This window comes from Oncorhynchus kisutch, linkage group LG27 (genome assembly GCF_002021735.2).
Source record: "Oncorhynchus kisutch isolate 150728-3 linkage group LG27, Okis_V2, whole genome shotgun sequence".
Taxonomy (NCBI): domain Eukaryota; kingdom Metazoa; phylum Chordata; class Actinopteri; order Salmoniformes; family Salmonidae; genus Oncorhynchus; species Oncorhynchus kisutch.
The window spans coordinates 41,541,270-41,554,453 of record NC_034200.2 but is presented as its reverse complement, the minus strand read 5'-3'; the positions used below and the strand labels follow the sequence as shown (position 1 = coordinate 41,554,453).

Below are 13,184 nucleotides of genomic sequence, written 5' to 3'. Positions count from 1 at the left end.
ACCAGGTCATTGTCCTAAATGACCTATAACCCCTGTAGATCAGGTGGTAGGACATGGTGCTTGCAAGACCAGGATAGTGGGTTTGATTCCCGAGACCACCCATACTGTAAAATGTATGCATGTATGACTGGATCAAAGTGTCTCCATGTCAGATATTATTATGTTGAGGAGGAACAACATTCAAACTTCTTCGGGATCGGTGTCCCTTCCACGGGACGGTTGTGCTAACGTAGGCTAATGCGATTAGCATGAGGTTGTTAGTAACAAGAACATTTCCCAGGATATAGACATATCTGATATTGGCAGAAATCTTTAATTCTTGTTAATCATCGAACTGCACTGTCCAATTTACAGTAGCTATTACAGTGAAAGAATACCATGCCATTGTTGTTTGAGGAGAGTGCACAATTTTGAACAAGAAAAGTTATTAATAAACAAATTAGGCACATTAGGGCAGTCTTGAATTTTGAACAGAAATGCAATGGTTCATTGGATCAGTGTAAAACTATGGAATACACTGATGCCATCTAGTGGCTAAAATCTAAATTGTACCTGGGCTGGAATAATAAATGATGGTCATTTCAAAGACGATGGTACAAAACAAATCCAAAAGAACGGTTGGTTGTTCTATTATCTTCTACCAGATCTATTGTGTCATATTCTATTACATTCCTTTCACATTTCCATCAACTTCAAAGTGTTTCCTTCCAAATGGTACCAAGAATATGCATATCCTTGCTTCAGGGCCTGAGCAACAGGAAGTTAGACTTGGGTATGTCATTGTAGGAGAAAATAGAAAAAAGGGGGCTAATCCTTAAGAGGTTTTAACACCTCTAGAGGTTGTTACTACACTCATAATACATTATAGTTTCATTATAAGTTATCTCTACCTTGAAGCAGTAGTTCCGATACCCCACAGGAAACCAGCCCTCATGGCACCTGGGAGGGACAGGTGTGATTGGTTCTGGTGTTGGCCCCGCTCCTTCTGCCAGGTGTTTACAGATATACTTCTCCTGATTGGTGCAGCTCAGCACATCCCATAATCCAGCTAGAGTCCCTGTTGTCATGGCCACACAACCCTGTCGACTGCCTGAGGTCAAAGTTGACGCAAAGAGAGAACACAAATACAGAGCAACATTCAGGTTCACAGCTAAGAGCACCTATTACCATGTTCAATGATATTCAGTAATATAGAACTGTAGTATGAGACTCCTACTATAGAACTGTAGTCAGACTCCTACTATAGAACTGTAGTGAGACTCCTACTATAGAACTGTAGTGAGACTCCTACTATAGAACTGTAGTCAGACTCCTATTATAGAACTGTAGTGAGACTCCTACTATAGAACTGTAGTGAGACTCCTACTATAGAACTGTAGTCAGACTCCTATTATAGAACTGTAGTGAGACTCCTACTATAGAACTGTAGTCAGACTCCTACTATAGAACTGTAGTGAGACTCCTACTATAGAACTGTAGTCAGACTCCTACTATAGAACTGTAGTGAGACTCCTACTATAGAACTGTAGTCAGACTCCTACTATAGAACTGTAGTCAGACTCCTACTATAGAACTGTAGTCAGACTCCTACTATAGAACTGTAGTATGAGACTCCTACTATAGAACTGTAGTGAGACTCCTACTATAGAACTGTAGTGAGACTCCTACTATAGAACTGTAGTGAGACTCCTACTATAGAACTGTAGTGAGACTCCTACTATAGAACTGTAGTATGAGACTCCTACTATAGAACTGTAGTGAGACTCCTACTATAGAACTGTAGTCAGACTCCTACTATAGTACTGTAGTGAGACTCCTACTATAGAACTGTAGTCAGACTCCTACTATAGAACTGTAGTGAGACTCCTACTATAGAACTGTAGTCAGACTCCTACTATAGAACTGTAGTCAGACTCCTACTATAGAACTGTAGTCAGACTCCTACTATAGAACTGTAGTATGAGACTCCTACTATAGAACTGTAGTGAGACTCCTACTATAGAACTGTAGTGAGACTCCTACTATAGAACTGTAGTGAGACTCCTACTATAGAACTGTAGTGAGACTCCTACTATAGAACTGTAGTGAGACTCCTACTATAGAACTGTAGTCAGACTCCTACTATAGAACTGTAGTCAGACTCCTACTATAGAACTGTAGTCAGACTCCTACTATAGAACTGTAGTATGAGACTCCTACTATAGAACTGTAGTGAGACTCCTACTATAGAACTGTAGTGAGACTCCTACTATAGAACTGTAGTCAGACTCCTACTATAGAACTGTAGTATGAGACTCCTACTATAGAACTGTAGTGAGACTCCTACTATAGAACTGTAGTGAGACTCCTACTATAGAACTGTAGTGAGACTCCTACTATAGAACTGTAGTCAGACTCCTACTATAGAACTGTAGTGAGACTCCTACTATAGAACTGTAGTGAGACTCCTACTATAGAACTGTAGTGAGACTCCTACTATAGAACTGTAGTGAGACTCCTACTATAGAACTGTAGTGAGACTCCTACTATAGAACTGTAGTATGAGACTCCTACTATAGAACTGTAGTCAGGCTCCTACTATAGAACTGTAGTATGAGACTCCTACTATAGAACTGTAGTCAGACTCCTACTATAGAACTGTAGTGAGACTCCTACTATAGAACTGTAGTATGAGACTCTTACTATAGAACTGTAGTGAGACTCCTACTATAGAACTGTAGTCAGACTCCTACTATAGAACTGTAGTCAGACTCCTACTATAGAACTGTAGTGAGACTCCTACTATAGAACTGTAGTGAGACTCCTACTATAGAACTGTAGTATGAGACTCCTACTATAGAACTGTAGTCAGACTCCTACTATAGAACTGTAGTGAGACTCCTACTATAGAACTGTAGTATTAGACTCCAACTATAGAACTGTAGTGAGACTCCTACTATAGAACTGTAGTCAGACTCTTACTATAGAACTGTAGTGAGACTCCTACTATAGAACTGTAGTGAGACTCCTACTATAGAACTGTAGTCAGACTCCTACTATAGAACTGTAGTGAGACTCCTACTATAGAACTGTAGTGAGACTCCTACTATAGAACTGTAGTGAGACTCCTACTATAGAACTGTAGTATTAGACTCCTACTATAGAACTGTAGTGAGACTCCTACTATAGAACTGTAGTGAGACTCCTACTATAGAACTGTAGTGAGACTCCTACTATAGAACTGTAGTGAGACTCCTACTATAGAACTGTAGTATTAGACTCCTACTATAGAACTGTAGTCAGACTCCTACTATAGAACTGTAGTCAGACTCCTACTATAGAACTGTAGTATGAGACTCCTACTATAGAACTGTAGTGAGACTCCTAATATAGAACTGTAGTGAGACTCCTACTATAGAACTGTAGTGAGACTCCTACTATAGAACTGTAGTCAGACTCCTACTATAGAACTGTAGTGAGACTCCTACTATAGAACTGTAGTGAGACTCCTACTATAGAACTGTAGTCAGACTCCTACTATAGAACTGTAGTGAGACTCCTACTATAGAACTGTACTACGAGACTCCTACTATAGAACTGTAGTGAGACTCCTACTATAGAACTGTAGTCAGACTCCTATTATAGAACTGTAGTCAGACTCCTACTATAGAACTGTAGTGAGACTCCTACTATAGAACTGTAGTGAGACTCCTACTATAGAACTGTAGTCAGACTCCTACTATAGAACTGTAGTCAGACTCCTAATATAGAACTGTAGTGAGACTCCTACTATAGAACTGTAGTGAGACTCCTATTATAGAACTGTAGTGAGACTCCTACTATAGAACTGTAGTGAGACTCCTACTATAGAACTGTAGTGAGACTCCTACTATAGAACTGTAGTGAGACTCCTACTATAGAACTGTAGTGAGACTCCTACTATAGAGCTGTAGTCAGACTCCTACTATAGAACTGTAGTCAGACTCCTACTATAGAACTGTAGTGAGACTCCTACTATAGAACTGTAGTGAGACTCCTACTATAGAACTGTAGTCAGACTCCTACTATAGAACTGTAGTCAGACTCCTAATATAGAACTGTAGTGAGACTCCTACTATAGGACTGTAGTGAGACTCCTATTATAGAACTGTAGTGAGACTCCTACTATAGAACTGTAGTGAGACTCCTACTATAGAACTGTAGTGAGACTCCTACTATAGAACTGTAGTGAGACTCCTACTATAGAACTGTAGTGAGACTCCTACTATAGAACTGTAGTGAGACTCCTATTATAGAACTGTAGTCAGACTCCTACTATAGAACTGTAGTGAGACTCCTACTATAGAACTGTAGTGAGACTCCTATTATAGAACTGTAGTGAGACTCCTACTATAGAACTGTAGTGAGACTCCTACTATAGAACTGTAGTGAGACTCCTACTATAGAACTGTAGTCAGACTCCTACTATAGAACTGTAGTCAGACTCCTACTATAGAACTGTAGTGAGACTCCTACTATAGAACTGTAGTGAGACTCCTACTATAGAACTGTAGTGAGACTCCTACTATAGAACTGTAGTGAGACTCCTACTATAGAACTGTAGTGAGACTCCTACTATAGAACTGTAGTGAGACTCCTACTATAGAACTGTAGTGAGACTCCAACTATAGAAATGTAGTATGAGATAACCTACTATAGAACTGTAGTGAGACTCCTACTAAAGAACTGTAGTGAGATTCTTACTATATAACTGTAGTGAGACTCCTACTATAGAACTGTAGTATTAGACTCCTACTATAGAACTGTAGTGAGACTCCTACTATAGAACTGTAGTGAGACTCCTACTATAGAACTGTAGTGAGACTCCTACTATAGAACTGTAGTGAGACTCCTACTATAGAACTGTAGTATTAGACTCCTACTATAGAACTGTAGTCAGACTCCTACTATAGAACTGTAGTCAGACTCCTACTATAGAACTGTAGTATGAGACTCCTACTATAGAACTGTAGTGAGACTCCTAATATAGAACTGTAGTGAGACTCCTACTATAGAACTGTAGTCAGACTCCTACTATAGAACTGTAGTGAGACTCCTACTATAGAACTGTAGTGAGACTCCTACTATAGAACTGTAGTCAGACTCCTACTATAGAACTGTAGTGAGACTCCTACTATAGAACTGTACTATGAGACTCCTACTATAGAACTGTAGTGAGACTCCTACTATAGAACTGTAGTCAGACTCCTACTATAGAACTGTGTTCAGACTCCTACTATAGAACTGTAGTGAGACTCCTACTATAGAACTGTAGTGAGACTCCTACTATAGAACTGTAGTCAGACTCCTACTATAGAACTGTAGTCAGACTCCTAATATAGAACTGTAGTGAGACTCCTACTATAGAACTGTAGTGAGACTCCTATTATAGAACTGTAGTGAGACTCCTACTATAGAACTGTAGTGAGACTCCTACTATAGAACTGTAGTGAGACTCCTACTATAGAACTGTAGTGAGACTCCTACTATAGAACTGTAGTGAGACTCCTACTATAGAACTGTAGTCAGACTCCTACTATAGAACTGTAGTCAGACTCCTACTATAGAACTGTAGTCAGACTCCTACTATAGAACTGTAGTATGAGACTCCTACTTTAGAACTGTAGTGAGACTCCTACTATAGAACTGTAGTGAGACTCCTACTATAGAACTGTAGTGAGACTCCTACTACAGAACTGTAGTGAGACTCCTACTATAGAGCTGTAGTGAGACTCCTACTATAGAACTGTAGTCAGACTCCTACTATAGAACTGTAGTCAGACTCCTACTATAGAACTGTAGTGAGACTCCTACTATAGAACTGTAGTGAGACTCCTACTATAGAACTGTAGTGAGACTCCTACTATAGAACTGTAGTGAGACTCCTACTATAGAACTGTAGTGAGACTCCTACTATAGAGCTGTAGTCAGACTCCTACTATAGAACTGTAGTCAGACTCCTACTATAGAACTGTAGTGAGACTCCTACTATAGAACTGTAGTGAGACTCCTACTATAGAACTGTAGTCAGACTCCTACTATAGAACTGTAGTCAGACTCCTAATATAGAACTGTAGTGAGACTCCTACTATAGGACTGTAGTGAGACTCCTATTATAGAACTGTAGTGAGACTCCTACTATAGAACTGTAGTGAGACTCCTACTATAGAACTGTAGTGAGACTCCTACTATAGAACTGTAGTGAGACTCCTACTATAGAACTGTAGTGAGACTCCTACTATAGAACTGTAGTGAGACTCCTATTATAGAACTGTAGTCAGACTCCTACTATAGAACTGTAGTGAGACTCCTACTATAGAACTGTAGTGAGACTCCTATTATAGAACTGTAGTGAGACTCCTACTATAGAACTGTAGTGAGACTCCTACTATAGAACTGTAGTGAGACTCCTACTATAGAACTGTAGTCAGACTCCTACTATAGAACTGTAGTCAGACTCCTACTATAGAACTGTAGTGAGACTCCTACTATAGAACTGTAGTGAGACTCCTACTATAGAACTGTAGTGAGACTCCTACTATAGAACTGTAGTGAGACTCCTACTATAGAACTGTAGTGAGACTCCTACTATAGAACTGTAGTGAGACTCCTACTATAGAACTGTAGTGAGACTCCAACTATAGAACTGTAGTATGAGATAACCTACTATAGAACTGTAGTGAGACTCCTACTAAAGAACTGTAGTGAGATTCTTACTATATAACTGTAGTGAGACTCCTACTATAGAATTGTAGTATTAGACTCCTACTATAGAACTGTAGTGAGACTCCTACTATAGAACTGTAGTGAGACTCCTACTATAGAACTGTAGTGAGACTCCTACTATAGAACTGTAGTATTAGACTCCTACTATAGAACTGTAGTCAGACTCCTACTATAGAACTGTAGTCAGACTCCTACTATAGAACTGTAGTATGAGACTCCTACTATAGAACTGTAGTGAGACTCCTAATATAGAACTGTAGTGAGACTCCTACTATAGAACTGTAGTCAGACTCCTACTATAGAACTGTAGTGAGACTCCTACTATAGAACTGTAGTGAGACTCCTACTATAGAACTGTAGTCAGACTCCTACTATAGAACTGTAGTGAGACTCCTACTATAGAACTGTACTATGAGACTCCTACTATAGAACTGTAGTGAGACTCCTACTATAGAACTGTAGTCAGACTCCTACTATAGAACTGTGTTCAGACTCCTACTATAGAACTGTAGTGAGACTCCTACTATAGAACTGTAGTGAGACTCCTACTATAGAACTGTAGTCAGACTCCTACTATAGAACTGTAGTCAGACTCCTAATATAGAACTGTAGTGAGACTCCTACTATAGAACTGTAGTGAGACTCCTATTATAGAACTGTAGTGAGACTCCTACTATAGAACTGTAGTGAGACTCCTACTATAGAACTGTAGTGAGACTCCTACTATAGAACTGTAGTGAGACTCCTACTATAGAACTGTAGTGAGACTCCTACTATAGAACTGTAGTCAGACTCCTACTATAGAACTGTAGTCAGACTCCTACTATAGAACTGTAGTCAGACTCCTACTATAGAACTGTAGTATGAGACTCCTACTATAGAACTGTAGTGAGACTCCTACTATAGAACTGTAGTGAGACTCCTACTATAGAACTGTAGTGAGACTCCTACTATAGAACTGTAGTGAGACTCCTACTATAGAGCTGTAGTGAGACTCCTACTATAGAACTGTAGTCAGACTCCTACTATAGAACTGTAGTCAGACTCCTACTATAGAACTGTAGTCAGACTCCTACTATAGAACTGTAGTATGAGACTCCTACTATAGAACTGTAGTGAGACTCCTACTATAGAACTGTAGTGAGACTCCTACTATAGAACTGTAGTCAGACTCCTACTATAGAACTGTAGTATGAGACTCCTACTATAGAACTGTAGTGAGACTCCTACTATAGAACTGTAGTGAGACTCCTACTATAGAACTGTAGTGAGACTCCTACTATAGAACTGTAGTCAGACTCCTACTATAGAACTGTAGTGAGACTCCTACTATAGAACTGTAGTGAGACTCCTACTATAGAACTGTAGTGAGACTCCTACTATAGAACTGTAGTGAGACTCCTACTATAGAACTGTAGTGAGACTCCTACTATAGAACTGTAGTATGAGACTCCTACTATAGAACTGTAGTCAGGCTCCTACTATAGAACTGTAGTATGAGACTCCTACTATAGAACTGTAGTCAGACTCCTACTATAGAACTGTAGTGAGACTCCTACTATAGAACTGTAGTATGAGACTCCTACTATAGAACTGTAGTGAGACTCCTACTATAGAACTGTAGTCAGACTCCTACTATAGAACTGTAGTCAGACTCCTACTATAGAACTGTAGTGAGACTCCTACTATAGAACTGTAGTGAGACTCCTACTATAGAACTGTAGTATGAGACTCCTACTATAGAACTGTAGTCAGACTCCTACTATAGAACTGTAGTGAGACTCCTACTATAGAACTGTAGTATTAGACTCCTACTATAGAACTGTAGTGAGACTCCTACTATAGAACTGTAGTCAGACTCTTACTATAGAACTGTAGTGAGACTCCTACTATAGAACTGTAGTGAGACTCCTACTATAGAACTGTAGTCAGACTCCTACTATAGAACTGTAGTGAGACTCCTACTATAGAACTGTAGTGAGACTCCTACTATAGAACTGTAGTGAGACTCCTACTATAGAACTGTAGTATTAGACTCCTACTATAGAACTGTAGTGAGACTCCTACTATAGAACTGTAGTGAGACTCCTACTATAGAACTGTAGTGAGACTCCTACTATAGAACTGTAGTGAGACTCCTACTATAGAACTGTAGTATTAGACTCCTACTATAGAACTGTAGTCAGACTCCTACTATAGAACTGTAGTCAGACTCCTACTATAGAACTGTAGTATGAGACTCCTACTATAGAACTGTAGTGAGACTCCTAATATAGAACTGTAGTGAGACTCCTACTATAGAACTGTAGTGAGACTCCTACTATAGAACTGTAGTCAGACTCCTACTATAGAACTGTAGTGAGACTCCTACTATAGAACTGTAGTGAGACTCCTACTATAGAACTGTAGTCAGACTCCTACTATAGAACTGTAGTGAGACTCCTACTATAGAACTGTACTATGAGACTCCTACTATAGAACTGTAGTGAGACTCCTACTATAGAACTGTAGTCAGACTCCTACTATAGAACTGTAGTCAGATTCCTACTATAGAACTGTAGTGAGACTCCTACTATAGAACTGTAGTGAGACTCCTACTATAGAACTGTAGTCAGACTCCTACTATAGAACTGTAGTCAGACTCCTAATATAGAACTGTAGTGAGACTCCTACTATAGAACTGTAGTGAGACTCCTATTATAGAACTGTAGTGAGACTCCTACTATAGAACTGTAGTGAGACTCCTACTATAGAACTGTAGTGAGACTCCTACTATAGAACTGTAGTGAGACTCCTACTATAGAACTGTAGTGAGACTCCTACTATAGAGCTGTAGTCAGACTCCTACTATAGAACTGTAGTCAGACTCCTACTATAGAACTGTAGTGAGACTCCTACTATAGAACTGTAGTGAGACTCCTACTATAGAACTGTAGTCAGACTCCTACTATAGAACTGTAGTCAGACTCCTAATATAGAACTGTAGTGAGACTCCTACTATAGGACTGTAGTGAGACTCCTATTATAGAACTGTAGTGAGACTCCTACTATAGAACTGTAGTGAGACTCCTACTATAGAACTGTAGTGAGACTCCTACTATAGAACTGTAGTGAGACTCCTACTATAGAACTGTAGTGAGACTCCTACTATAGAACTGTAGTGAGACTCCTATTATAGAACTGTAGTCAGACTCCTACTATAGAACTGTAGTGAGACTCCTACTATAGAACTGTAGTGAGACTCCTATTATAGAACTGTAGTGAGACTCCTACTATAGAACTGTAGTGAGACTCCTACTATAGAACTGTAGTGAGACTCCTACTATAGAACTGTAGTCAGACTCCTACTATAGAACTGTAGTCAGACTCCTACTATAGAACTGTAGTGAGACTCCTACTATAGAACTGTAGTGAGACTCCTACTATAGAACTGTAGTGAGACTCCTACTATAGAACTGTAGTGAGACTCCTACTATAGAACTGTAGTGAGACTCCTACTATAGAACTGTAGTGAGACTCCTACTATAGAACTGTAGTGAGACTCCAACTATAGAACTGTAGTATGAGATAACCTACTATAGAACTGTAGTGAGACTCCTACTAAAGAACTGTAGTGAGATTCTTACTATATAACTGTAGTGAGACTCCTACTATAGAACTGTAGTATTAGACTCCTACTATAGAACTGTAGTGAGACTCCTACTATAGAACTGTAGTGAGACTCCTACTATAGAACTGTAGTATTAGACTCCTACTATAGAACTGTAGTCAGACTCCTACTATAGAACTGTAGTCAGACTCCTACTATAGAACTGTAGTATGAGACTCCTACTATAGAACTGTAGTGAGACTCCTAATATAGAACTGTAGTGAGACTCCTACTATAGAACTGTAGTCAGACTCCTACTATAGAACTGTAGTGAGACTCCTACTATAGAACTGTAGTGAGACTCCTACTATAGAACTGTAGTCAGACTCCTACTATAGAACTGTAGTGAGACTCCTATTATAGAACTGTACTATGAGACTCCTACTATAGAACTGTAGTGAACTCCTACTATAGAACTGTAGTCAGACTCCTACTATAGAACTGTGTTCAGACTCCTACTATAGAACTGTAGTGAGACTCCTACTATAGAACTGTAGTGAGACTCCTACTATAGAACTGTAGTCAGACTCCTACTATAGAACTGTAGTCAGACTCCTAATATAGAACTGTAGTGAGACTCCTACTATAGAACTGTAGTGAGACTCCTATTATAGAACTGTAGTGAGACTCCTACTATAGAACTGTAGTGAGACTCCTACTATAGAACTGTAGTGAGACTCCTACTATAGAACTGTAGTGAGACTCCTACTATAGAACTGTAGTGGAGACTCCTACTATAGAGCTGTAGTCAGACTCCTACTATAGAACTGTAGTCAGACTCCTACTATAGAACTGTAGTGAGACTCCTACTATAGAACTGTAGTGAGACTCCTACTATAGAACTGTAGTCAACTCCTACTATAGAACTGTAGTCAACTAGAACTGTAGTGAGACTCCTACTATAGAACTGTAGTGAGACTCCTACTATAGAACTGTAGTGAGACTCCTACTATAGAACTGTAGTGAGACTCCTACTATAGAACTGTAGTGAGACTCCTACTATAGAACTGTAGTGAGACTCCTACTATAGCAGTACCCTACTATAGAACTGTAGTGAGACTCCTACTATAAACTGTAGTGAGACTCCTACTATAGAACCGTAGTGAGACTCCTACTTATAGAACTGTAGTGAGACTCCTACTATAGAACTGTAGTGAGACTCCTACTATAGAAACTGTAGTGAGACTCCTACTATAGAACTGTAGTCAGACTCCTACTATAGAACTGTAGTCGACTCCTACTATAGAAACTGTAGTATGAGACTCCTACTATAGAACTGTAGTGAGACTCCTAAATATAGAACTGTAGTGAGACTCCTACTATAGAACTGTAGTCAGACTCCTACTATAGAACTGTAGTGAGACTCCTACTATAGAACTGTAGTGAGACTCCTACTATAGAACTGTAGTCAGACTCCTACTATAGAACTGTAGTGAGACTCCTACTATAGAACTGTACTATGAGACTCCTACTATAGAACTGTAGTGAGACTCCTACTATAGAACTGTAGTCAGACTCCTACTATAGAACTGTGTTCAGACTCCTACTATAGAACTGTAGTGAGACTCCTACTATAGAACTGTAGTGAGACTCCTACTATAGAACTGTAGTCAGACTCCTACTATAGAACTGTAGTCAGACTCCTAATATAGAACTGTAGTGAGACTCCTACTATAGAACTGTAGTGAGACTCCTATTATAGAACTGTAGTGAGACTCCTACTATAGAACTGTAGTGAGACTCCTACTATAGAACTGTAGTGAGACTCCTACTATAGAACTGTAGTGAGACTCCTACTATAGAAGCTGTAGTGAGACTCCTACTATAGAACTGTAGTCAGATTCCTACTATAGAACTGTAGTGAGACTCCTATATAGAACTGTAGTGAGACTCCTACTATAGAACTGTAGTCAGACTCCTACTATAGAACTGTAGTATGAGACTCCTACTATAGAACTGTAGTGAGACTCCTACTATAGAACTGTAGTGAGACTCCTACTATAGAACTGTAGTGAGACTCCTACTATAGAACTGTAGTGAGACTCCTACTATAGAGCTGTAGTGAGACTCCTACTATAGAACTGTAGTCAGACTCCTACTATAGAACTTAGTCAGACTCCTACTATAGAACTGTAGTCAGACTCCTACTATAGAACTGTAGTATGAGACTCCTACTATAGAACTGTAGTGAGACTCCTACTATAGAACTGTAGTGAGACTCCTACTATAGAACTGTAGTCAGACTCCTACTATAGAACTGTAGTATGAGACTCCTACTATAGAACTGTAGTGAGACTCCTACTATAGAACTGTAGTGAGACTCCTACTATAGAACTGTAGTGAGACTCCTACTATAGAACTGTAGTCAGACTCCTACTATAGAACTGTAGTGAGACTCCTACTATAGAACTGTAGTGAGACTCCTACTATAGAACTGTAGTGAGACTCCTACTATAGAACTGTAGTGAGACTCCTACTATAGAACTGTAGTGAGACTCCTACTATAGAACTGTAGTATGAGACTCCTACTATAGAACTGTAGTCAGGCTCCTACTATAGAACTGTAGTATGAGACTCCTACTATAGAACTGTAGTCAGACTCCTACTATAGAACTGTAGTGAGACTCCTACTATAGAACTGTAGTATGAGACTCCTACTATAGAACTGTAGTGAGACTCCTACTATAGAACTGTAGTCAGACTCCTACTATAGAACTGTAGTCAGACTCCTACTATAGAACTGTAGTGAGACTCCTACTATAGAACTGTAGTGAGACTCCTACTATAGAAC

At 39.4% G+C, this 13,184-nt stretch overlaps 1 protein-coding gene across 1 annotated transcript in view; it reads right to left on the bottom strand.

Annotated features, from left to right (window-relative positions):
* The window catches only part of LOC109886356 (macrophage mannose receptor 1-like), a 91,814-nt gene that overhangs the window by 49,701 nt on the left and 28,929 nt on the right, over nucleotides 1-13,184 (bottom strand). The window contains exon 10 of the mRNA XM_031806765.1: nucleotides 891-1,090. Within this exon, the coding sequence (XP_031662625.1) occupies nucleotides 891-1,090 (200 nt within the window). The remainder of the gene's footprint in view (nucleotides 1-890; nucleotides 1,091-13,184) is intronic.